The following is a 26892-nucleotide window of genomic DNA, read 5'->3' as shown; positions in this document are numbered from 1 at the left end:
GTTAAATTCCGAGTCCGCGTCTCCCCCCCCCCGACTCTTGAAGATGACTGGAGGATTGCGGCCAAGGTTTAATTGGCTGATGTAATTTGGGCTGCCCGAGTTTAATTAACCTGCCGGGGACGGTGAGAATTTCCGCTTCTCGGTTTTGCGTCCGAGTCGGCGTGCTATCGCGGGGGCCGCGCCACTTTGCGCTTAATGAGGCTTAGTGGAAAGCAAGGCGGCGTCTTCTCCGCTTCAGACTTGTATCGGTGGCCAGTATCAGCGTCTTTCACAACTACCCGGTATCTTGATATACATCTGGTATCGAATCGTATCGGTATTCCCCCATACTGATCAGTCACGATGCATTCAAGTATAAAGACACATTGAGGAGTTTCACTCTCGACGGAGCCGATCTGGGTTGTTTGGCTTTTGCCTTGCTGGTACTGGTTTTGGTGTCTAAGGGGGGGGGGCGCTTTAGCGAGCCCGTTTGGTACTTCGCGAGCAAAACTTCACAGAGGGATCGTGAAAGAGAGAGACAGGTAGGTGTCTTCCTGCGTAACGGAGCAAGCTGCCCGTCTGCCAATCATTGCGTGCATGCTCCTGTGTGGGCATATCAGAGAGTTTAGTTGAGCTTCTCCACGGGAGATTAAGCCCGGGTGTAGCATCCACCTCCGAGAGAGAGCGAGATAGAGAGAGAGAGAGAGAAAAAAATCATTCCTACCTTCGATAAGGAGAGAATCAAGTGCCTATTTCTGTCTGAGCCACCTACGGAGCAAGCACGGGAGAACGCTCCACTTTGAGCTTCCCAGATCCCTTTTGCCCTTTCTTCATCTACCAAGGTCGAAACAATGCCGAGGTGGGAAGAAGTGCGCAGATCCAGGTGCTTTCTTTAGAATGGCACAGCATCGATTATTTTCAAAAGTTGGGCCGGCCGCTCAGGTAAAGACGGGAGTGGTACGATCCGCTAAGAACTGTAACAGGACACCGAAATTAATTTTGTGAAAGCAGACATGGCTTTCGACTTCCGCCTCGGGTCATGGCGGCGGTTCACAGTCACCGGTTCTGATGCGGCACCTCGGGTCCGCATCGGGCCGATCTGAGCTGCGTAACAAGGGTATCGCGGTCGGTCCTGTACAAGAATCCCCCCCGAGCCGAGCCGTACGACCTCACTCGGTAGAACGAGCATCAGGAAACCCCCCCACCAAGTCAACTCACCGTTTCCAGGCTCACACTCCTCCAAATCTTCGTCGTCGCTCGGACACTCGGCGGAAGCGACCAAAATCTCATCCGCGTTCTGCAAAAAATACGAACACAAGGGAACAAAGACGGGTTTGCCCGTTTCAACGTTTGGCTTCCATCAAAACGGCTCTGGCTATGCATATCGTTGACTCGTTGTTTAAAAACTGTTTTGCATTTTTAAGCTTCCAAAGTCTGCCGAACAAAAGCCTCATCAAAAAGTATTTTCAAAAGCCCCAAGCAACGTTTTGAGCATGACTTGTATTTTTGGTCATAAACGAGACCCCAGAAAGCTTTTGTGACAGTCCTTTAGACCGGGATCTGAGTTCGACAAGGTTCCGACGGCATATACGACTCGCATAGCTCTCATTCCTATTCAAAGCGTATTAGTCACCTTGTGATCAAAGCTATCGGGGCGTAAAGCAGCTCGGGGGGCTTGTGGAGAAATTGAAATTGGGGCTCGCTGCGAAAGCCCCCGCTTTCTTTCGCAGCCCGCGCCGCGTCAGCCAAAATGTCTCCATACGCATTTGAACATTGGCAACGACTGCAACCCGCGGGGCCGCCTGCGCCGTACCGTCAGGATACTTCCCGGATCCTCAGTCTACCTGACATCCTCAGCCTACAAGTGATGCAATTGTTGTTTACATGCCGGCGTCTTGGCATTCACGACAACAGCCGCCGCGATCACGATGCCAACACACAAGAGAACCAATTACTGTGCCGCCGCAATATGGAAACTTTCCTTTGCCCAATCAGCCAATTACTACGTCTCGTTGTTTTTATTGACCTGGAAAATAAAAGCATGTCGTCGCAGACACTTCACTGCAATTTATAGGGCCATGTAGTGGATTATTCAAGAGTCGTACGGCACAAGCATAGCATATTTTTGAAGCGCCACTGCTAAACAAGCCATCACAGGGCCAAATTGAAGGTAGCCCGACATGACAGGATGTTACGACAACTTTTATGAGCAGACTAGGAGGCTTGTTATTGCCTTCAGACGTACATCGAAGCTCGCATTGGGGACTACGTCTTGCTCTCTTTGGAAGTGAGTTGAGAAAGGCAGGAAGCATTCAAGTACCGTATCGGCCCGAATATAAGACGGTGTGTTTTGCATTGAAATCAGACCGAAAAAGTAGGGGTAGTCTTATATTCGGGGTCTAGACATTATACACATTCACGACGCTAGATGGCGCCAGATATCATTGAAGCGAATGCTGAACTTGACTCCCCAGGCCAAAGTGATACCGTGTCACGGAGAATAAAAATAAAAATAGCGGTAAGAAAGAAAAGAGAAGAAAATAATAGAAGAGATAACAGAAAATGGAGAAACGTAGCGATAATCTGGAGAAAAGTGGGCTGAAGATCGGCCAGGTTAACCCAGGAGAAGTTATGATGTTTCAAAAACCAGAAGCCATTCATTTAGAAATGTGATTGCACTTTAGGTTACATATTTATATGTTCAGATATTAAGATTTGAATGAGGCAAAATAACATGCTTTTTCTCTCAAATATATTGTTATCAGCATTCGTTTCAGATGTACTGTAATTATTTTCTTTATAAAAATTAATTTGGGGTACAAAAACTCTTTTTTCAAACTTGGGTCTTGAAAAAGAGGGGGTTCGTCTTATAATCAGGGCCGTCTTATATTCGGGCAAATACGATATTCAATAAAACGTCTCTTCCACACCTTGTTTATCAAGAGTCTTCAATAAAGCTAAGCATTTCTTTTTGTGAGTCTGGAACCGATGACTTTGGAGTCACGTGATTTCCTTTGTGGAAAAATCGATATTTGGTCAGAGTGCATCCAAATTCCCTCGCACGACCACCCACCTGCGTGACGCTGTCCCTGACGGTGGGCGAGCGCTGTTTGCGGGTGGTGGTGGTAGCCATGGTGGTGGTGGTCTCCATGATGGTGGTGGACATGTCAGCCAGAGGCGTTGTGGAGGTTGTGTCGGTGGCGAGCACCGAGGGCACGTCGCCCACCAGGCGCAGGCTTCCCTGCGTCTGCACGTTGGGGTCGCCCTCGGCCGCCAGTTTGAGCACCTGCAGGCCGTTGTAGTACAGGCCCGAGATCTGGCCCTGAAAGTGGCGGCCTTTCTCACCGCCACCGATTTTGATAAACGCTTGGCTGTTAAAGATGGTCAGCTGGCGACCTGAGAGGATGCGAGGGGGAGGCGGGGAGGGGTTGGGGGGACGTAGGATGTGAAAATGGAGGCAATGGACATGAAGAAGAGAGAGAATGTCGAGAAGGAAGAGTACAAATCAGTCACAAACACATACAGAGGCAAGCACACAAACACACACATACACACACCAACACACACACACACACACACTGGCAAAGACATGAGAACTCTTCCCCCAAGCAGCCGTACTGTGTGTTGAACAAAATAACTATTATGAGGTACAGGTCGGGGGTTGGCAACCCGTGGTTCCAGAGCCGCATTCGGCTCTTTAGCGCCGACCTAGTGGCTTCCTGGAGCTATTTAAAAATGTTTGAAAAGGGAAAAAGATTGGGGGAGGGAAATATGTTTTTGTTTTAATATGGTTTCTGTCAGAGGACAAACACGACAAAAATTCTTAAAGTTTTCCAATGCTGTAAAAATGTGTCGCAAGAAATATTAGATTTCAACATTTCTGTCAACGAAGATTTGCCTCATTTCGATTAGCAGGGCGGGATGCCAGGCACGTGACTGTTGTAAGAAAAAAATAAAACAGCGCTTCATGTCCAATTCACCGAGGGCACTGGTGAAGCATCGGAATCTGGAGGGCCGTGAGAAGCATTTTAACTCACGGCAAAAGTGCCTCCCATGACTCCACGTCAGGTCTCGACGAAAATTTGTGATTTTCGCAAACTCTTGTGTCTACTTCATTTTTCTGTTTCTGTGCATTTGAGGGGCCGTTATGGCTGTTGCTCATTCTGGTATCCGTGTTTAAGTGTGCGCGTATGCGCTCATGTGCGGTAACGTGTCGATCGTGGGAGGTTGGTTGATCTTCGGTCAGAAAAGGTTGGGCACCCCCCTGCTCTACAGGATGCACTGCAGGGGGAAAAAAGTAGTGCTCGTTGTTAGTCATTTTGATTGTAAGCTAATATGGCTAATTGCGATACATAAAGCAAGTGTTAAGATAAGATATCCTTTATTCGTCCCACACTGGGGAAATTTACAATCATTGCCTTCATTATAAGGCGTAAAAACAATGCTTTTTAATTTTTTGCCGCTCCAGACCTTTATTTTTGGAGGGTCTAATATGGCTCTTTCAATATTTTGGGTTGCCGACCCCAGTACCAAGTACCACAGTTTTTTTTTTTGCTGCTTCGTGGGAAGGGGCGGCAGAGGTTCTGTCCAAGTCGACAGGGGAGCCTTCCTAGTAACAATTTCGGGCCCCAGTATGGAGGTTGAACAGGTGACTTTGTTTGGGAGGGCGGGGGGTGGGGGGGGGGGTGCCTTTGCAAGTTCGACCATGACACTTGACACAAAGTATGCATGGGGATGGCTCTCGTCAGACCCCAGATGGAATATAATATAACAACTGCGGCTCGCTACTATTGACCTCCAATGCACCGGAGCCGCACGATGATAAAGCAATAAAGCACTCCTGCCGCAGGAGGAAAAAAAAAAAAAAGGGCAGGCCTGTTGTCGGTCATGTTTAATTCAACGGGGGTTGCTCATTACCATTAATCAAGATGGATGGATGAAGAGGGAAGGAGCTTGACTGCTTAACCGGGGACTGGTCTGAGCGTGAGATCGGGAAGATGAACTGGAATTTTCACTGGCCGCTAATTTCGAGCTCACGGGAGGGGAAAGGAGCGATCATCAAAGGCGGTTAAAAAATAAATAAAATAAAATAAATAAACAGCATTGAGGAGGCAATTATAGATGACAAGTCATTGAGCCTTCTCATGAAATCAATCCATGTAAGGCAAGAGCGAAACGCATCCAAGACCAATGGGAGGCCGTAATATTTATAGATGATGCAGACTGTGAAATGAGAGAAGCTTTGGGGCCTGGTGGGAGCGAGTACCGCCGTCATTTTACGCCCCGCGCAGTCGGCGCGCATTAGCGTTTAATAAAGACTAATTCATCGTCTAAACACAGTTGCGATATTGCTTTTCCGTTGGAAGTGCTCGCCCGCAACAGCAATGCCAGGAACAAGACTGCTCCACGTGTTATCTCTAATACGCACGTGGGCACTCCACGTGACTATTGACCCTCTTCGGCTACGTGTAGGGTGATGGGGGGTGGGGGGGGCGCAACGGGAAAAAAAAAACGGACAACAGACAAGCCGCTCTATCGACGACTGTGTAAAATCTCGATGCAGCTCTTGATTGGAATCTAGTCCTTCAGAAAACAAAAATGTGACAAAAGCGAGGAGCATTCTTCTGCAGTCTGGGAGGGTCTTCCATTTCAAGCCCCCGAGGGTGGCGTTGGCGCCCTTTGATTGCGAGCGAAAACAATGTGCCAGAGAACGTCACTGCAAATCCACTTACAACATGAGCCAAAGTCCAGTCATCAATATCGCCAAGTGCCGAATGATTATAATTTGGTTCAGGGTGAAAAGAGTAAAACATCACGGCGCATGAAGTACTTCCCTTTTGTTTTGTTTTTAAATCGAACCGCAGTCGATTGTCGGGGGGGGGGGGGGGCGGTGACCTACTTCCTCCCACGTCATGGAACGCACTTGACGCCTCTTGAATTAACCGGCTTGAATCGGTTTTTGTTTTGATTGAGGCTCTGATGAAGCGATCCTTTTTGTGGGTCAAGTTAAAAATGAAACGAGAGCACGATGAGCCAACCGGGGGTGGGGGGGGGGGGGTCTGGGGGCTGGCAAGACGGCCTGACGATCGGAAAATGCCAACGCGATGACCTTTTTTTGCGCGCCCTTTTGCAACGGCATGTTTATTTACACTTTTACCTTTTGTGTGTAGCACGCTAGCAAGGCCTCGCTATATCGCCGCTTCACGACAATCGCTCCCCCCCCCCTCCAAAGTACGGTAATTAAAAATGCAGAATGACTCAGAGGTTTTGTACATGACAGCACGAGTGGATTTATCCCGTGAGCCGATTGGCAGCGCATCTTCGCAGCCCTGCCTAGCACCTTCCCTGTTAACTCTCTGATCAGTGTCTCGTCACGCTGTTGTGTTTGCTAAGTGCGCGGCGAGAGGCGGGTGATTGGGCTTGTCCAGAAAAAAAAAAAAGCAAGCACGTCTCTCTTCGCCTCCTCCCCCCCTCATCAATACCCATTAATTGTCTTATCATAAACACATTGGCTGCGCGGGATTAGCCGGCCAGGAGCTAGCTGTGGAGGCTAACGGCGGCGACACCGTCAAAGCGCACCTTCGACGCCACCAACAAAAGTCCGTTTGTCTCTCTCAGAAGGCGATACGGATACATTTTCATGACTGGATAAGGTTTTAGAGTTAAAGATCGAAGTAAAGACGTGTACTGCTGCAGTCTTTGTCTTAAATATGTAAATTAAAAATAGTGTTTACACATTTTAAACGTGCTGGTACACACACAAAAAAAAAAAATCCTAGGGGAGGGGCACCCCGTCCTTTGAGGATTTTCGAATATTGCGGCAAACATTAACCGCGATAAGCAAGGGAAGACTGTATTTCGGATGACAGCCCCCCCCCCTCCCGAATCTTTGCCAAGCGAGGGCAGCAGGCGGCCAAGGCTCTCATTATAGCAGCCGTCCAGCGCTGTGCGCCCAAAACTTGAATTAACTGCGGCGACGGTCAGCCGGTTGTAATGAGCCACCAAAGGCTCTTTGAAATCGTGTCCGAAAACATCTGCCCCCGCCCCCTCCCACCCCCCCCAAAAAAATCCCCGAACTGTTGAGACATTAGGTTCGCAAAAGTAGCTTGCAAAAATGTAGCTTGCTAACATTTTGACGCGGCAGCACGGCGGACTCCAGCTCAACCTAATACGATACGATACGAAAACCTTTATTAGTCTCGCAATGGAGAAATGAGGACATTCCTGTCAGAAAGTCGAAAGGTAACAATTTGCTGACGACGGTTACCGAACGCATGTTTTTTACGCCGATTGTCATTTTCGTAAATGTATCAAAATTCCTTCTGTCATCTACCTCTGTCTGCTTTTTATGAGTTAATTCATGTCACCACTCAACCTTCATCGATGAATGAAAGGTTACGAGCTCACTACTTACGAGCCGTGTGATCCGTCTCCAGGATAGTAAATGAAAATAATTGTTTGACTCCGGCCCAACGTATAAAAACAAATCCGAATGATCCTGACAAGGATTATTAAATGAAAAACGAGGTCATTAACGATAGCACCAGTTAGATAGAAACGAGAAAGAGCCGTCGTCAAAACCAAGCTCTGATTCTCGGTTCAAATTTAAGAATCCGGATTGACTTCGTGAAATCAAAGGCGGTTAGGAACGTAGCCGTTGTCTTTCAGGGGAGTCAATGCCGCTTCCCGATTCGGTCCCGCGGGTAAGCGAATCTGACAACTAAGCGGACATCCAACACAAGTAGAGGACACACTAACAGGACAGGATGCGCGAGGGAGAGCATCGCAAACCAAGAATCACGCTTTCATTTTTTTTTTTTACGCCGCAATCCCGAACGCTTGCCGCTGGAGCGGGTCGGAATAATGACATACTCAACCTTGGGGAAATGGCGGGCTTGCGTCGTGTCCACGAAGACCAGAGGCGCATCTTGAAAGGCTTTTTTTTTTTTCTTACATTTATGACCCGAGCCGGCCACGCAAGACGAGAGCCGCATCCGATGATAATGTCGAGTCTCGGATACGAGCGGGCCGAGGGGGGCTGACTCGGCTTGCTTAATGCACGGACGGCTTTTTTTCCCCGAGGGATGGCGAATACGGGCTGCGGAGGTACGCTTGATACTTTTGGCCCTCCGTGATCCGGCATGAGGGAGCAGGAGAGTGGAGCGAGGGGGGGGGGGGGGGGGGGGGGCAAATGGGCCGGTCGGTAAAAGGACTTTATCTGGAGGGCGTATGGCGCCTCACTTTCTCTTTCCTTGGCGTAGAACAGCAAGGAGGGTTTCACTCTTAAAAGTTGGCCCCGATACTTAATGGTTTTGTGTTTACCAGTAACATTGCAGCCCAAAGGCTTCCATTTAAAAAAAAAAAAAAAAAAAAACGAGAACTTCCTCCTCAGATCGAAAAGAAAGTATAAAAGTACAACAGGGACGGCGCGACACGCTCTTTGGTAATTAAGAGTGATTGATATTTTTTTGCGCCACAGAAGTGGGGCGGATTTTGTGGTCGAGCACCGTGGATAAATTGGGTCTGACAGCGGAGACGAGCGACTAAACACAGCGTTAAGTTCAGAGCGAGAGCCTGGCGAAACGGCGCCCGGTCCCCAAAGGGGAGCCCGCGATGAGACGACCCATCGCAAAAAGTCTCCCCCCCCGGTAGAGGGAGGCTATTGAATCCCATGAACTTCGATTTGCTCAACACCTGCCGAAATGGTAACACAATGCTGGTTTGTTCAAGAAATTGCCATTTTGTTTTTCCGAAATTCATTCATTCATTCATTCATTCATTCATTCATCTTCCGAGCCGCTTGATCCTCACTAGGGTTGCGGGGGGTGTTGTCTGTCATTCATTCATTCATCATCTTCCGAGCCGCTTGATCCTCACGAGGGTCGCGGGGGGTGCTGGAGCCTATCCCAGCCGTCTTCGGGCAGTAGGCGGGGGACACCCTGAATCGGTTGCCAGCCAATCGCAGGGCACACATAGACGAGCAACCATTCGCACTCACACTCACACCTAGGGACAATTTAGAGTGTTCAGTCAGCCTGCCACGCATGTTTTTGGAATGTGGGAGGAAACCGGAGCACCCGGAGAAAACCCACGGGGAGAACATGCAAACTCCACACAGGGAGGCCGGAGCTGGAATCGAACCCGGTACCTCTGCACTGTGAAGCCGACGTGCTAACCACTGGACTACCGGGCCGCCTTTTTCTGAAATATTTTTTAAAAAAAGTAACGGAAAATGTTCCGTTTGTCGGACTTGCGTTGGGTGGCTCTCAACAAACACATTTGGAGAAAAGACTCGAGAGCCCCGTTTTGATGTTCGACCTAAATGGTGCCGTGCTGTTTTGTTGGCCGTTTCCTTACTTGGTTTGAAATTTCCGTCCCATTTCCCTGTGGGGAGGCATCACATTTGAACTCTGAAGTCTCATCTGGGCCAGATACTGACCCCCCCGATCACTATATCCATACAGTGGTACCTCTTCATACGAAATTTTGAAATTACGAAACGCCTAAACAGAAAAATCTTGCCTCTTGTTACGAAAGAATTTTCCAGGTACGGAAGGTAAAAATACATTATGGGCTGCGATTCGCAGCTCAGAGTTTCCTGTTCAGCCATTGGCTATTATGAAGCATCTTCCTGGCATCCCATTGGCTAAGAGGGACATCTAACCGTGCGTGTCGATGCGTGTCGATAAATGGACGTGTGTCTATGCGGCGTCCTCGTCATTCTCCCCTGGGGGACCATGAGGCACTCCCAATAAGTTTTACGTAAATGCGAATCACCCAGAAAAAGTGCGCACCAGCCCGGCTATTGCTCACGATGCTCACGTTTGCCTCGGACATTTTCAAAGGATTGTTACAAGCTGACGAACGCAAACGTCCTTGGATCGATTCTGAGAGTGAACATGAGCTGAAGAGGGCAAAAACAAAAGAGGACGCAGTTAAAAGTTAAATGACCCTCATTTTGAGTCTTTATTCTTTGTTTTTTCACATCGAGAGGAGCCACATGAGGTGGCTTGGGCATCTGATTCGGATGCCTCCTGAACGCCTCCCTGGTGAGGTGTTCCGGGCATGTCCCACCGGGAGGAGACCCCAAGGAAGACCCAGGACACGCTGGAGAGACTATGTCACCCAGCTGGCCTGGGAACGCCTCGGGATCCCCCGGGGAGAGCTGGAAGAAGTAGCTAGGGAGAGGGAAGTCTGGGCTTCCCTGCTAAAGCTGTTGCGCCCGCGACCCGGCCCCGGATAAGCGGTAGAAGATGGATGGATGGATGGATGGATGGATTCTTTGTTTTTTTACATGATGCACAACTCTCATTTATTGTGCAATCATCGAATTGTAACGGGTATTTGCATTTTTATGCTTTAGGAAACATTTATGTCTGAATTTTGGGGGTCTTGGAACGGATTAGGGCATTTCCATGGAAAACGCGTCCCTACTTACAAAATTTTCCAAGTTGCGAAATTTCTTCCAGAACCAATTCATTTCATACGTAGACGCACCGCTGTACTATCACGTTATTTTGTCTGCTTTTAAGCTCTTCTATGTGATCCCGCACTGGTTTTCAATTGCCGTTCATATCGACGCAAAAGAATGCCAATGACTTGCCGCTCTTGTAATTTTCCACTCAAAGGGAAATGATACCCGCAGCGGAGTCGCTATTTGTCTGAGCATTTCCGAGGAGGAAATGTCGAGGGCAGATGAGGCCGAGCGCACGGGAGAGACGCGGAGAAGAGAGAAGTGAAAGTTTCAGAGGCAACTTCGGAGACTCTGATTTGTTCCCTTCATTACTTCCCCGCAATGGCTGCCGCTTTGGATTTAGTCAGCTGGCGGGGGGAATAGGAAGGAGACGCTGACTGCGATCTGGATCGGGCTCGACAGGGATGAGATTGGGGAGATGTGGGACTCGCTCGGCTCGCTCCCCCCTCACCCCCACCACCACTAATGTGTGGCTAATGGTTTAGGGCACCTGGTCAAAAGGTTGAGGCACTGATATCATGACAAACAAAGCCGGGCGGGCGGTACCAAAACCTGGACCATTTTGGAATGATCCAAGCTCTTTTACCACCCAGGACAAAGTTTCAGCATCACTCACAAGAATCCAAACATGGAAACACAAAAACATGCTCCATTTTCTCAGTGATGAAAACAATAAACGTTAAAGGGACAGGAATCAAAAAGCCGAATTCCGAGCCGCTTTCTTTTAACCCTCCGAGTCTTTTTTTTTTTTGGTTTGGTTTTTCCCTTTCCTCGAGAGGACGACAAAGGCAAGCGCATCGCCACTTGAAGGTCTTCAGAGTCGGTTCGGGTTCGCTTTTTTTCCTCGAGCCGTCGCTGCGGCCTGTCCGAAAGGGGGTTTAGGAAGAATTTATAAGGCATTTAAAACCGAGGGCTTCCCAGAGCGTCCGATCGCTTCAATGCGTCGTGATCGGAGAAGCCCTCAGCGGTTAGTGTGTCAGGTGCTTAGATGCCGCCACAGACCTTCGAGAACCCGCGCCGCCTCCTACCATACACCTCGACCAATGGGGGGGGTGTCGCCGACTCATTTATTCCTCACGCAATCCCAACGCTTTCCTCTGAAGATGAAAGGGAATAATGCAGGCGCGTCTGGTGACGCGCGCAAATCGTTCGGAGTCATCTCTTATTGATCCGCCGCTCGGCTCAACTTTCATCTCCCAAGCCGCTTCTTATTGGGATTTGTGTCGGAAGCCGTCGCAGCGGCGGCGACGCGGGTAGGGGACGGGGGTGGGCGACAGAGGCCCGTTTTTTGTTTTCTGTCAAATGTCACATGCGGGCCGTTATCCTGAACGGGCCTCGTATGCGTCGGAGGCTAAAGCGAATGATTCTCGATTCCCTTTCTGGTTTGTGCGACTCGAGCGCCTTCACGTGGTGGTGGGCAGGCGGGACCCTCAGTCCTCAAAGAGTTTCAACGAGCATCGCTTTGGACAGTCCCTTTAACTTTTAGTGACTTTCTCGTGTCATTACCCTCCCCCCCCCCGTGATATCTTAATTGTCACATTCATCCAACAAAAGACACAGGAATGACACAAAGAGTGTTTTTTTTAAAGGGGAAGGTGGGGGTTATGTCAGGTTATTTGGGGGTTAGTTCTCTGAAGAGATGCAGTCCAAGTTTTTAGGATCTGCTCACCGGGGCTCGACAACTTGTGAAAAGAAATCCCGATTGCATCACTTTGGAAGACTTTGAACTTGGCTCATTGGTTGGATGTGAGTATGGGAGTGGGCGGAGCCCCGGGGTCACATGGTTCTGCATCTCTTCCAGAGCGGGTGGTTAGCGGTAGATCATTAGTGGAGTTAAAGTGGTTTTATTACCTTTGTCGAGTAGCCACTCGTCAACTACCCGACCGAGGCGGTATGGGATTCTTTGTCTGGCAATAGCCAGGCGCTCATTATCAAAGTTCCCTTTAAGAAATTTGGAGAAAAATTAGGAGAGGTTACAATCATATAGACAAAAGGAAAATCTGGAAGTTAAAAAAAAGGTGAGAGGTTAGAAAGGGCAACATGGCAAACGTTTAGCATGAAAGTTATGTGCGTTAAAGGTTTTAGTGAGGACAGCAGGAGCGTGAGGATGTTTTGGGGCTTCTCCGTTGGATTGCTTCAATCACATTCTAAGTTAGCATCTCTTTATATGCTTTTAACTCACGAAGACGTAAGGCAGTTTTATAAATCATTTAGACGGTTTGCCTTTCATCCAAGTGCCCACTCACAGCGTTCAACCTGTCCCACATTTCAATGCGTTTTGCCGTCGCGTAAACACGGCCGAGCGATCCTTTGAGGCTAATTGCGCTCAGTGAATAAAACTGGAAATTCAACAGTTTGCAAATAAAACATCTTTCATGGTTGTTTCAAGGAAGACGTTTGGTTAGTTCAACACTTTGCAGACGGACCCCCCCCCCCTCACCCCCCACCCCTTCTGAAATGAACCCGAGCGCTTCTCCGAGGTGCACGGCAATTAGCGTGTGGCGTTCCTGCGCCGCAAACATCTTGTTAGCCCCCGACGCGCTTCAATCAACCTCGGCGTTGCGACGGTCCGCTCCGTTGTCTGCGCCGACCGGGTCAGAGGTCTCATTAGGAGTTGCCGTAAATCACAAAGAATGACTTGAATCTGTGAAATCTGCGTCTTTTTCCTACACGATGAGCATCCCATCCTCCGGCGCGTTGCCGCAGTGATCCAAAGTAGGCTTGCACAACATTCTGCACTACACCCTTCCGGCCCCCAGGGGGCTCTCTACCCCGCTGACTCCGCCGGTGCCTGCGAGCTCACACGGTGCCGCGTTGAGAAAGAGCAGGAGAGAGGAATGAAGATTGGGCGCGTTGATGTCGCAAGAAAAGTGGAGCCGCTCGCTTGGCAGGATACGAAGCGCTGACGATTGTTCGCAGGTTGTTGAGGTGTCTGCTTCCCGTTGAGGCGGCAACCTAATTGGGGGTGGGGGTAATTTGCGCCTCCTGTTGGATTCTGTCAAACTGTGAAAAAAAAAAAAGTCTGGGTGTGCTGTCGAACACTTTTGCAACCAGGTGGCGATTTCCAAGCTAAGATCCTCAATGTCACGTACGAACTCGTCATTCATGGCAACTTCCTTGTTTCAGTTTATAGATATCAATTAGCAACCCGGCGGCCCGGTAGTCCAGCGGTTAGCACGTCGGCTTCACAGTGCACAGGTGCCGCGTTCGATTCCAGCTCCGGCCTCCCTGTGTGGAGTTTGCATGTTCTCCCCGGGCCTGCGTGGGTTTTCTCCGGGTGCTCCGGTTTCCTCCCACATTCCAAAAACATGTGTGGCAGGCTGATTGAACACTCTAAATTGTCCCTAGGTGTGTGTGTGTGTGAGTGTGGATGGTTGTTCGTCTATGTGTGCCCTGCGATTGGCTGGCAACCGATTCAGGGTGTCCCCCGCCTACTGCCCGAAGACAGCTGGGATAGGCTCCAGCACCCCCCGCGACCCTAGTGAGGATCAAGCAGTTAGGAAGATACAATCCTGCAATGGCAGGATTTACCGCCCCAATGGGAGCCATGCTGGGTCTATCGCCCAGCTGCGGACCCTGGGGGGGTAGGGGGTGGGGGGGTCAGGGCAAGGGCATGCTGATTGTCTGGCACCTCTGGGAAGCACAAAGCAAGGTGGAGGACAACGGAGGGGACTTTTCCACAACACAGAAATGTCTTCTGTGGGATCAGAAAAAAAAAATCCTAACTGTGTAAACGAATGCAATGGTGGCATGACATTGCAAATAAATATGTAACGAAATGAAATGCCATCTCAGGGCATTGCGAAAGAAGCTTTTGAAAACACAACAATGGTGAATGAAGGACCGGGAATCCAAGATGGCCAAGCAAACATTCTCCTTAGTCTCGCACTTGGATTAAATTTTCATGTCCTTTCAGTGATTTCAGATTGTAAATCAACCCCCCCCCCAAAAAAAAAAAATTAAGATCCCAGTGCGCATCCACGGGTGGGCTCCGGGTTGTATATCACGTCGCTCCGAGGGCAGCCAGGTGTCCTTGCGCAGGACACGCGCATGGGAAATCCATCAAGCAGGGCGGAGATTACATTGTGGGCCATTGGCCGGCGGCCATTCGGCTCTCTCGCTCGCCGCCACGGCAGCCTGCCGCCTCCTTTGTCAGGCTCATTGCCTTCTTGATTTTGGTAACTTTAGATGAATCGCTTTTGTCGCCGCCGCAGGAATAGAGCGCAGGCTCCGGCGGCGCTTCGCGTCTCCGCGTGGAGGAGTCAAATCATACAAACAAAATGATTCCGGAGCAGAGGAAATGTGGCTTTTCAAGGCTGAAAATGGATGAAAAGGTTCCCCGGGCGAGGCGCGGCTTTGTACGGTGTAAACACTCCGCCCACTCCAGCGACGCCGGCGCACGGGCTTCGACGCGCACGGCTCCTTAACGACGCGCTCATCTTTCATCCGCGCCGCTGCTCTCAAGCCCGCGGCAAGTTGGAATCTTTTTTTTTTTCTTCCTTCAACGGGATCCTCGCCACCTTTCATCTTGCCCTCCTCTGGAGGCGTCCTCGCAACTCGTCTAATTTGACCCCAAGCGATCGTTTCCCGCTCCGTCGAGCTCCCTCCTCGCCCTCGATGCCACCTGCCAGTCGCCGAGTCTCCGTCATCTTTCAAGTGCGCATCAGAACACGTTGCAGAAAACCAAAACGGCCTTCGGAATTCAGAGTCTCCGCCTAAAATATAAGCAGGGATCCTTTGAAAGATTTTTTTTCCACGCATGGTTGAAAAGGGGTTCACCAGGACACCTCTTAACTCGTTCAATCCCAGCGTTTTACCGGATTTGGACTGATCTTGCAAGGCTCACAGAATATTTGGGTCTAATGCCCTATAAGCATGGACCCTACCAAAATAAAGATTGGACTCTCTTCTTTGATCTTTTTCCATTCTTAAGTAATCGGCATTAGAAAAACGGCCAAGTTTCATGGAATTGGCGATTCCTGGGCAAAAAAAATGAGAAAATTTGCTTTTTGTAAAAGCATGCATTTCGAGCACGTGAGGCACCACTGCCACCTACTGGTCGCTTTTTTTAAAACATGATTTACAATGCAAACGGCTTATTCTCATTCACAGATTGCATCAGACCCTCCTCCTCTCTATGACACAGAAAAAGACTTTGACGTACAAATACGTCCTTGGTAGGTGGGGCCTAATTAAAAAAAGACGTACAAGTACGTCTTGTGGAATGAAAGAGTTAAACGTAGCCTGACAATTAGGAACACTTTCAACACCATGAAGGATTGGCTGAATATGAAGATTATGACACTGACGACTTCGACGACAAAAAGACTTCGACGTACTAGTACGTCCTTGGTAGGCGGGGCCTAATTTTACAAAGACGTACAAGTACGTCTTGTGGAATACAATACAATACAATACAATACATGCTGATTTCTATAGCGCTTTCACAACAGCGGCAGCTGAATGAAAGAGTTCATCAACTCATCATATATTAGTGAGTCCGCTTCAGATTCTGGACAAGCACATGAGTCCTTCCCGAGCTGGGGGTAAAACTTTGCTCCCAGTGTCCCAAAAAAAAAAAAAACTTGATCTTGAGTTGTCGGTTTAATATTGTGTCCCTGCAGCCTTGAAAAAACAAAACAAAACAAAACAAAAACAAAAACACAACCTGTTGTTTTTACCATTTAACTTGCACTCCGCGGTGCTCTTATGTGCCTTTCCAAGACAGGAAGTATATCCTTAGGGTTCCCTGCATCCCCCCCGCCTTTTAGAAGGCCAATGGATAGCTGGAGCATCATGAAAGGAGACCCCCCCCCCCCAAACTGAAGAGTGCATTAAAAAAACAAAAAAAAACCCCTCCAAACAATTAACACGCACTTTGCAACTTCTTCCCCACAGAGCTGGAGACTGAAAAAGCATGCGTGAGATTGCACAAGTAAAGACCGTGTAGCCTTCGCTCGTGGAGGCGGGGGTGGTGGGGGGGTCTGACAGCGAGAGTCTGCCTCTGTCACTTTGGCTTCGCAGGAGGTTAAAAAAGAAAAAAAGAGCTGGTGAAGGAGCCGCCAGTGACACCTGACACACTGGATTAACTGGCCGGCTGCTCCTGTGACACTTTATGACCCCCCCCACCACACACTTTGTCTTTGCCGCAGATTTATGTTGACACACATCAAGTCGTGGGGGCCATCAGGAGATGTGTTGCTGCGCCCTTAAAAGTGCTTGACGTGTGGCGGCGGACGTTGGCCGTCAGCCTCTTTTCTGTCGCTCCAAATCATCGCCTCAGGAGCAAGCTTGAAAATATTTGGGATTAAAGTGCAGGTTGCGGTGAGCGGCGGGGTGGGGACAGACCCTGTCAGCGTCTTTCTTGTGAAGGATAACAGAGGAACCCCCCCACCCCCCCGTCCTCGGGGATCTTGTACGACTCTTAGAAAGCCGGCGAGGCAAAAGGAAACGAATCCCAGAAGTGACTTCTTGAGAGCACGACGTATTCAGCTGGGCTCCGGACTGCCGGAGCATCCCAGCGAGAGAGCCGCCAGTGAGTCAGAAGAGTCCCGGGGGTGGGGGGGGGGGGGCGAATTCAGCAGAACTTTTCTTTCTGATGGATGGGAAGAGTCGGCATCGTGCACTCAATCCGGCGACAAGGACATTTTGATTCGGGCGTTCGGCGAGGACCAAAAAGGACTCCGGATCAATCCGGGAAGGGGGGGAAATCAAATAGTTCTTCTGTTGCCAAAAGCGTCGGCGTCGGAGTGTTTTGTTCCACTTTGGAGAATCAAATGATCCGATGTGGGTCACGGGAAGTTGTTTCAATCGCTCCACGTCGCCACACATTTCCTGCCTCAGCGAGGGAGACGAGCCTTCATCCGCCTCTCGTCTTCCTCCGCCCCTTCGCGCCTCGAGCCCCCCCACCCCCGGTTTGAGGTGTTTGCTCCCCGGCTGCCGCTTCTCAAGCAACGGCCTGAAAATAGATTGCGGTGTGAATGAGAGGAGCACCGCACCCCTTGCAGCTTTCCTTTTCCTGTTCATTTCCTCGCACCTTCTCAAAACTTCAGGAGGCCTCCGGATGCGAACGCAAGGCTCATCTTGCCAGCCGAGGAACGACTAAAAGATCCATTTTTGATCAGCGGAGGAACCCAGAAAGGACAGATTGACAACGGCATGAAAAAAAGCTGATTGGAAGACGTTGGTGCACTTCCAGGGCTCCCGTGTTAACCAGGATCCGTTGTTGTTGTTGGGTTTTTTTTTTTGCGGGGTGGGGTAGTGGCACGGTGGTGCACCGGTGAGCACGTCGGCCTCACGGTGCAGAGGTACGGGGTTCGGATCCGGCCTTCCTTTTTAGAGTCGGCGTGTTCTCTCCGTTCCTGCGTGGGTTTTCTCCGGGTACTCCAGTTTTCCTCCCATATTCCAAAAACACACCCCTTAGCTTCATGGGACACTCTAAATCGTCCCCGGGTGTGAGCGTGAGCGCAGATGGTTGCGCTCCCTGGTGATTGTTCGGGAACCAAACTGCCGAGCGAACTTCCCCTCCTTTTTGGATTTGACTCTTAACGGGACAGCGATAGCCCCCCCCGCCCCCCACACTTTATAGGTCAACGAGACGGGGAACGCACGTCGGCCTCACGGTGCAGAGGTACGGGGTTCGGATCCGGCCTTCCTTTTTAGAGTCGCCGTGTTCTCTCCGTTCCTGCGTGGGTTTTCTCCGGGTACTCCAGTTTTCCTCCCATATTCCAAAAACACACCCCTTAGCTTCATGGGACACTCTAAATCGTCCCCGGGTGTGAGCGTGAGCGCAGATGGTTGCGCTCCCTGGTGATTGTTCGGGAACCAAACTGCCGAGCGAACTTCCCCTCCTTTTTGGATTTGACTCTTAACGGGACAGCGATAGCCCCCCCCCGCCCCCCACACTTTATAGGTCAACGAGACGGGGAACGCACGTCGGCCTCACGGTGCAGAGGTACGGGGTTCGGATCCGGCCTTCCTTTTTAGAGTCGGCGTGTTCTCTCCGTTCCTGCGTGGGTTTTCTCCGGGTACTCCAGTTTTCCTCCCATATTCCAAAAACACACCCCTTAGCTTCATGGGACACTCTAAATCGTCCCCGGGTGTGAGCGTGAGCGCAGATGGTTGCGCTCCCTGGTGATTGTTCGGGAACCAAACTGCCGAGCGAACTTCCCCTCCTTTTTGGATTTGACTCTTAACGGGACAGCGATAGCCCCCCCCGCCCCCCACACTTTATAGGTCAACGAGACGGGGAACGCACGTCGGCCTCACGGTGCAGAGGTACGGGGTTCGGATCCGGCCTTCCTTTTTAGAGTCGGCGTGTTCTCTCCGTTCCTGCGTGGGTTTTCTCCGGGTACTCCAGTTTTCCTCCCATATTCCAAAAACACACCCCTTAGCTTCATGGGACACTCTAAATCGTCCCCGGGTGTGAGCGTGAGCGCAGATGGTTGCGCTCCCTGGCGATTGTTCGGGAACCAAACTGCCGAGCGACCTTCCCCTCCTTTTTGGATTTGACTCTTAACGGGACAGCGATAGCCCCCCCCCCCCCCACTTTATAGGTCAACGAGACGGGGAACACACGTCTTCCTTTTTGAACAACCACGCAAGAGGAGGTAAACACAATTGCGAGAGAAATGCAGCATGCGCCCAGATTAGCCTCGCCGGCCTAAATAGAACTGCGCTGCTCGTAGTGACTCATCCAGGCTGCGAAATGATCTGCTTTTATCTTTCCGAGCAGGCATGTGCTAAAAGCATTAAGTGCACTCCCCGTGCACGTTTTTTTTTTTTTTTTTGGCTGATCTACATTCAAAACTGACTTTGGAGAGAGCCGGGAGCTAACGGCAGCGCAATATCGCATCTCACGTGGGTGGGGGGTAACTTAGGTGGGATCAGCATAATCAGTTGATTTCTCCCGGTCACTGAAGAAACGTAACAATCGGGAGTCATAACAATAAAAGGCTCCAAAGAATAAGCTCATTTGTCCACGTCCAAGTGGGTGAACTATTGAATTGAAGCGCCAGCATTTCTCTCCCCATTGTGGTACTTGCAAAGGAAAAAAAAACGCTTCCCGTTCGGGTGTCATCTTCGCTAAGCCCCCCCTGCATGGAGGATAACGCGCCTACCTGAGGGGAAGCGCTCGATGACGGGCTGGTTGTCCACCTGGAGCGTGGCGTTACCGCCGCTGCGCGTGAAGCGCACCACGTGGTACTTGCCGTCGCTCACCATCACCGCGCTCTCCTCGATGGCGATGTCGTCCGTTCCCACGTTGAAGATCACGCCGATCCGTCCCCTCTCCTGCGGGCAGAGGACGACGGCGGAGATGTTGACAAGGAGAAAGAATGACGAACAATCGGCGGACCAAACCGGCGCTTCGCGAAAACTCTCCGGTGATTTTGGTTTCGATTGGTTTCGACACTCCGCGCAAGACTGAAGAAATGATATCTATTGTCTGAGGAACTCGGATTCGCGCCTCGAGTCTGATCCCAAAACTCTCAACCCTGCGAAGTCATCAAATTGGACTTGTTGCATCCGCACATCAGGACGATATCCACTTTGAGAGAGCAGAGTGGACTTGCGGGGACCTGGAGTGTGAGTCAGGCGGCTGACCCGCACCCTGCCCCTCGCCACCGACTATTCCCACTTGCGGCTGCCTGCTGCTTTGAATCTGTCGCGGCTGACTGCCTCCTCGACACCTCCTTCACCCACAAACAATCCCATTTTATCCTAGTTTCCTGTCATGAGTCGGACCAAAGGTCAAAGCCATTTACAGAGCCGCGGAAGCGGAACAGCGTCTCCGTTGAACGCGGGGGTGTAAAGATTATGAGCGATATTAGCGCTGTTTTGCGCGCATAAGGTCAAGCCCGTTCGCAGATGGGGCCGTCCTCCCGAAAGCGATCCGACGCCATCGAATCCATGTCCGTTTGCCGCCTTCGCTATGCTCCCATTCCAAGGTGAATTATGTGACTGTTGCCCGGGAGAGTTTTTGCCATTATTCACGGCTTATAAGCTATTTTTTTTAAAGAAACAAAACAATAAAGCAGCGTGACGTTAACAGTCTCGTAATGAGTAAGTTAATTGAATAAATAAGCGCAGAGGTGGCACAGTAAATGAATGGACAGAAATATCACAGGCAAAATTACAGGCCTCCTAATCCCCATTTGCGGCTCAAAGTCTGTACCGGGTATTATTCAGCCAAGGACAAAGTATTCAAAAGACGCAGTGGCAGTTTTCCATGATATGGATGCGCTTAGGAGGTGAGCCGATGCCGGAAACCGAGCCAACACATCCAGCGAATTGCCATTTAGCGGCGCTAAAGAGCAACATGCGGCTCTTTAGCGCCGCTCTAGTGGCTCGCTGAAGCTTTTTCAAAAATGTTTGAAAACGGAAAAAAACGCGTCAATCTCACAGTACAAAGGTCGCGTGTTCGATCCCGGCTCCATTCTCCCTGAGAGCAGTTTGTATGTTCTCCCCGTGCCTGCGTGGGTTTTCTCCGGGTACTCTGGTTTCCTCCCACATTCCAAAAACATGCACGGCAGGCTGATTGAACACTCCAAATTGTCCCTAGGTGTGAGTGTGAGCGCGGTTGGTTGTTTATCACTGTGTGCCCTGCGATTGGCTGGCAAGCGGTTCAGGGTGTCCCCCGCCTACTGCCCGAAGACAGCTGGGAGAGGCTTCAGCACCCCCCGCGACCCTAATGAGGATCAAGCGGCTCGGAAGATGAATGAATGAATGAATATTTTGTTGTCTAACATGCAGACTGTACACTCAAATTTGAGCCAGTTGTGAGGCCTCAACTCCTCTCGGCTCATCAGCACGGCACTAATATGGGTCGTTCTTTACGGAGGATAAAGAATACATCACTTTCATGTTGTCTGGCTGGGAGAGGCTTCAGCAACCCCCGCGACCCTTTGTGGGGATAAAACGGATCAGGAAATGGATGGATGGATCCCTGCTCTGTACGATGCACTTAAGGGAAAGAAAAACATTTTATCATGAAGGCTGATTGCGTATTTGTAGCCAAGTCAATCATTTTGATAGTAGACTAATGTAGCTAATTTTGATACACGCAGCAAGCCTTCATTGTAAGGCTTAAAAAAAGGCTTTGGATTTTTTTTGCGGCTCCAGACATATTTGGTTTTGGTTTTTGTTTTGCTCCAATTTGGCTCTTTCAACAATTTCGTTTGCCGAGCCCTGCTCTAAGACAACCGCGGAAGCTTTTGGGTTATCCGGAAAACACACGGCTCTGTGACGGTTCTGTATTTTGATCACAGGAAGCGCGAGTAAAATGATCTGTTACGGTCGACATTGAATCGATTCGTCAGCCCCGACCGATGCTTGCAGGTTGAAAGCCGACCAAAGACGGCTCTCCATTTAGCGACGCTCGACAGACACAAATGATCACACTCCATGATGAGGGCTAAACGTCTCAAATGGCAAAAGTGCTCCTCCCTCACAGTCGGTAGCCACTTAATCAATAGACTTATGTTATGAACTCACTGGCCGCCGTCTCTCCACCCTGGCCCGCGCTGAAACTCAACCCCGATCCCAGGAGCCGAATAGGAATACGATCAGCAGGGGGGCGGAGAGTAGCGAGGCACGCCGATTGAAAATTGAATCGCAGCTATTGATATCTTTTAGCTGCCATAAATAAATAATATTGTGGAGCGGGAATTCCACGGGATCATCTCCATTACCAGCCCTCACGCTAGGCGGCTTAGAATAATCACAGCACCTTTGGCAGGAGAATTAATTCAATCTGCGCTATTAAAACTGTAAATATCCGTCAAACTCACTCTGCCGTCAGCTTGGCGGCGGATCAGGCGGTTGGTGTTCTGCAACATTCGTTCTTCCCAGCGCGGGTGGGTGTCAGGATATCACTCCAGCGGCAAGCCAGTGCTTCTTTGAGTATCGGGGGTGGGGTTTGGGGGGGCTATGTAAGCGTCTCAGCTACTTTTTTAGTACCCACCTAATGGGCTGGAGTTGTCAGGCGATGCCGACAGGGAAATGCTACGCTCTTCATGCGAATGTTGAATCAAGTGGAAAACCAGTCCTGTCACTCGGCTTTTCCGCACTCCTCCTCGCATCTTTTCCATTCCACCCCCCCAAAAAAAACCCAGCTCAAATGTGACCTTGCAAAAATCACTGTTCTAAATGGAATAAAAATGACTTGCGGGCGTCCTGGGAGAGTTCTTAGTGATTGCGCCGAACAAAGAAAAAGGAAGTTGGGGTTTGGGGAAGTGAAGTGAAGTGGGGCCAAGGCCTGCATATCGAAACATGTTCTGGCTAAACGAATGTTCACAAACCTTGATGATCCTTTGGGGGGGGCGCTTTGGAATAACGGCGCCCTTCGGGGTTGGTGAGATCTCTTCTGGGTTCTTAAGAGGGAGGTTGCAAGGGCAAAAGAATCAAGACGTGCATTCTGAGTTGGACCGATTCCCGATGGTGATTTTGCAAGGACGTGATTTTCTCCACTAATTCAATCTGAGATGGAGACCGATCAATGTTCAGCCTTCTCTGAAGCAAAACAAACATAATGATGGACCTTACTTACGGGGGTGGGAGGTCTCGCTAAACATAAACGGCTGAAGAGGAACGAGTTGCCGCATTCACGAGCCTCGGGAGCAAACGAGCTAATCAGATCCATGCCAGCTCTCCGATTTAATGCTATTCTTAGTTCGGGATTAATATTTTTGTCAGACATCCCAAAACGCACTCACTGAACCTGACGTCTTGCCGCCATATCTCCTCTCCGCATCTCTTCTGCGAGGGTAATTTCCGCCCCCCCCCGCCCCCCCCGTGCTTCTTATCATCCTGTCAGGGCGCAGGCACGACATCGGCCGCCGGCAGAGCAGCATGGGGCTAATCTCCCGTTCTGCGACGGCGGCGCTACGTAAGACGCCAACGCGACCGACGTGCGGCCTCGATTGCCGGTACGATCAGCTGAAAATGATGACGACGGCCGTCGCAAGCGCCGACGCCCGCTTTCACTCGCCATTTTGCGAGCCGGCCAATTTTGGATGTGTTTTGCGATCTGTGCCGGTCACCTTGACGCCGCTCGACATCTTCGCATCTTAATAGCGCGTTATCCATCTGCCTGTCTTCCATTCCTGCTCTGCAAAAGAGCTGCGGCTCTGCCCCGGACGATACCCGCAGAGGCTTACAGCAGGAAATGAAACGAGAACCCAATCGAGAAATAAAGACCATAAGGCGAGCTCTGTCACTTGTTCTAAAGCTGGCCACCTGGGGGCAGTAAAGCCCGATGGACGGATAGACAGCAGGCGGACAGTATCGACGTCTCAGGTCGTCTACGCTGGTCTCGGCTCCTTGCGGAGGATAAAGAATACCACGGGGCATATGAGTTGCTTCAAGGGTTACATACACGTTTCCAGAGTGAAAAATAAACTGCGAGGAAACGAGGACACCCTGAATCACTTGCCAGCTAATCGCAGAGCACACAGAGACGAACAACCATCCACGCCCACACTTACACCTATGGACAATTTAGAGTGCTCAATCAGCCTGCCACGCATGTTTTTGGAATGTGGGAGGAAACCGGAGCACCCGGAGAAAACCCACGCAGGCCCGGGGAGAACATGCAAACTCCACACAGGGAAGCCGGAGCTGGAATCGAACCCGGTACCTCTGCACTGTGAAGCCGACGTGCTAACCACTGGACTAGCGGGCCGCCATCTTGTTCATAATCCCATGTTATTAATTTGCGCTTCAACAGCCTCACCGAGCGTTCCCGAATTCCGCTCTCATTTTGCGTCGGCTGCCAAGAGTCACCGTTACCGTCTGGTTGTGATAATCCCATCCTAAATAATTACCAGGCGCTCACTTTTTTGTGCGTGCGTGCGTGCAAGTTGCATTGCAGGTGCCTCTCGGGAGTGAACACAAGACGAAGAACGGGCTTTGATTGCGTCAACAGTGGCGCTATTTTGTTTTCGGGGAGCGCGGCACATGTGGAGATAAAGCCGGCTTCCTTGTCCCGTTTCATCTCCGGTTTGCACGTAGCGTTTGCCAGGCTGGCGGAAGCACATTGAAAGGAGGGGGTGGGGGCGCAAACACACACAAAAACTTAAACCGGAGATTACTTCTTCATTCACCTCGTTCCTTTTGATGTTTTTTTTTTTTTTTTTTTACACTTTGATGGTGTAACAGCGCATGCAGCTTAGGGCGAGTGGAGCGTTTTGAACCCTGGCGCGTGGCTGAAGTGGAAAGAAACGACTGTGACCTTTGCAGGAAATCAGGGGGAAAAAGTGTTTTCCGTCTCCATTGTTTTCCACTCCTTGCCTCATTTCCCTTTGCTCCATCCATCCGCCTTCCTGTCACTCCAACGCGGATACAAAAGCCACGGCGCAAATCCTTTTAAAACTTTCCTCCCTGTGCTTTTGCCATCTCGACGTCCAAAAAAAAGCGACGCGGCTCCTCGTCTCCTTTCGCACAACGGCCGACGATTGCGTTCAGAACCTCCCTCGCCGTGGGGAATCTCGCTGGAGGGGTCTGACAAACACGAGGGGGCTAATGTTTGCTCCGTGCTGAAGTGAGCAAACACCGGTGGTCGCCTGCCGCGTTTTTCCATTCATTTCTCCCGACAACGTCACGCCACCACGCAGGGTGAGGGATAAAAATGATTATATATATTCATTCATTCATCTTCCGAGCCGCTTGATCCTCACTAGGGTCGCGGGGGGTGCTGGAGCCTATCCCAGCTGTCTTCGGGCAGTAGGCGGGGGACACCCTGAATCGGTTGCCAGCCAATCGCAGGGCACACATAGACGAACAACCATCCACGCTCACACTCACACTTAGGGACAATTTAGAGTGTTCAATCAGCCTGCCACGCATGTTTTTGGAATGTGGGAGGAAACCGGAGCACCCGGAGAAAACCCGGGGAGAACATGCAAACTCCACACAGGGAGGCCGGAGCTGGAATCGAACCCGGTACCTCTGCACTGTGAAGCCGACGTGCTAACCACTGGACTACCGGGCCGCCCTTGATTATATATAGATACATAGATTCATTCATTCATTCATTCATCTTCTGTACCGCTTGATCCTCACTAGGGTCGCGGGGGGTGCTGGAGCCCATCCCAGCCGTCTCCGGGCAGTAGGCGGGGGACACCCTGGATCAGTTGCCAGCCAATCGCAGGGCACACAGAGACGAACAACCATCCACGCTCACACTCACACCTAGGGACAATTTAGAGTGTTCAATCAGCCTGCCACGCATGTTTTTGGAATGTGGGAGGAAACCGGAGCACCCGGAGAAAACCCACGCAGGCCCGGGGAGAACATGCAAACTCCACACAGGGAGGCCTGAGCTGGGATCGAACCCAGTACCTCTGCACTGTGAAGCCGACGTGCTAACCACTGGACTACCGGGCCACCCTTGATTATATATAGATACATTAGATATATCTATAAATAGATATTTATGTAGCATGGCTCCCGCAGAGTTAATAAATACGTTCGGATGCTATTGTCGACATTTCAATTTGTTTCAATGCAGAGAAATAACAGGAGACGTGAGGACTGACCGAGCGTATCGATGAGTTACATTGATCACATTTGGACGGGTGAGATTTCCAGCGATGACATCATTTCTGTTTTAGCGCTCGCTAACTCGGCGAGCACGTATCCAGATTCCTCTCACATATGGGATTGCATCAACCACCGTTGGAGTCTCGCGAACACGACGCCCGCGTCTCGCGACGCCAGCTGCTGCCGGTACGGCTGAACAGGTGATAATTTGATGTTTATTGCATCCAAAATGCTGCACGACGCACAAAAACAGGCGCCGGTAAAAGTCACGGGAATGCTAATAATGTCGGTGGTAATGAGCTGACGGCGCGCGCCGGTGAAAATGAAAGCAACCGTGGCAAAGATCGCACGCACGCGGTCGTTGCAGGGTTTGCATTCTGCAGTAGCAAGAAAGCTAATTGGGGAGCGTGTCAAGATGACGGCGTGGAAAAAATGTCAAGCGAAAAGGACGCGGGGAGACAAGGCGATCGTGACTGTTCCTTGCCAGGAAAGAACAACAAACTTTCCCTCCGCCGAGTTCATCCATCACATAATTAGGGAGCGGCGCCGAGTGAAATTGGTGGCGCCTCGACTTCTCGGCGGCTCTCTTCGCCCGCGTCTCCATGCAGACATCAACACTCAAATCAGGAAGTGATTCATTTGCATATTTCGCCTCACGAGTACAAATGAAGGTCTCAACCCGGCGCGGTCATCTCCAATGAATCCAACAAATGCCCCCCCCCCCCACCCCTCCTGCGGGGTCACGTGACCGCTGTCAAAACAAAGACGCAAGAGCAAATTAATTGTTTTTTTCCGCATGCGATGCTGACAACGAATCACCCAAAAGGTCTCCGTTTCCTCATTTTCATAATTGCGACATCCCAATTAGCATAAATCATCCCCCCGGCCGGCCCTCCGTT

At 50.5% G+C, this 26892-nt stretch overlaps 2 protein-coding genes across 13 annotated transcripts in view; one reads left to right on the top strand and one right to left on the bottom strand.

Annotated features, from left to right (window-relative positions):
* Nucleotides 1–26892, bottom strand: part of LOC127601505 (neurexin-2-like) — a 344756-nt gene that overhangs the window by 5502 nt on the left and 312362 nt on the right. For 8 of the 12 annotated variants that reach the window (XM_052066893.1, XM_052066858.1, XM_052066842.1 and 5 more), the window contains 4 exons: nt 19573–19744; nt 12305–12394; nt 3053–3375; nt 1198–1276 (listed from right to left, as the gene is read on the bottom strand). In XM_052066893.1, coding sequence (XP_051922853.1) covers nt 1198–1276; nt 3053–3375; nt 12305–12394; nt 19573–19744 — 664 coding nt within the window. The remainder of the gene's footprint in view (nt 1–1197; nt 1277–3052; nt 3376–12304; nt 12395–19572; nt 19745–26892) is intronic. The other 4 variants (XM_052066883.1, XM_052066919.1, XM_052066875.1 and 1 more) reach the window with 1 other exon arrangement.
* tdrd7b (tudor domain containing 7 b) overlaps nt 1–26892 on the top strand; it is a 221898-nt gene that overhangs the window by 25624 nt on the left and 169382 nt on the right. The gene's annotated exons all lie outside the window — the stretch shown is intronic.

The sequence above is a fragment of the Hippocampus zosterae genome, chromosome 1, assembly GCF_025434085.1.
Source record: "Hippocampus zosterae strain Florida chromosome 1, ASM2543408v3, whole genome shotgun sequence".
Taxonomy (NCBI): domain Eukaryota; kingdom Metazoa; phylum Chordata; class Actinopteri; order Syngnathiformes; family Syngnathidae; genus Hippocampus; species Hippocampus zosterae.
Note: the sequence above shows the minus strand (reverse complement) of the source record. Positions and strands in the feature narration are given on the sequence as shown.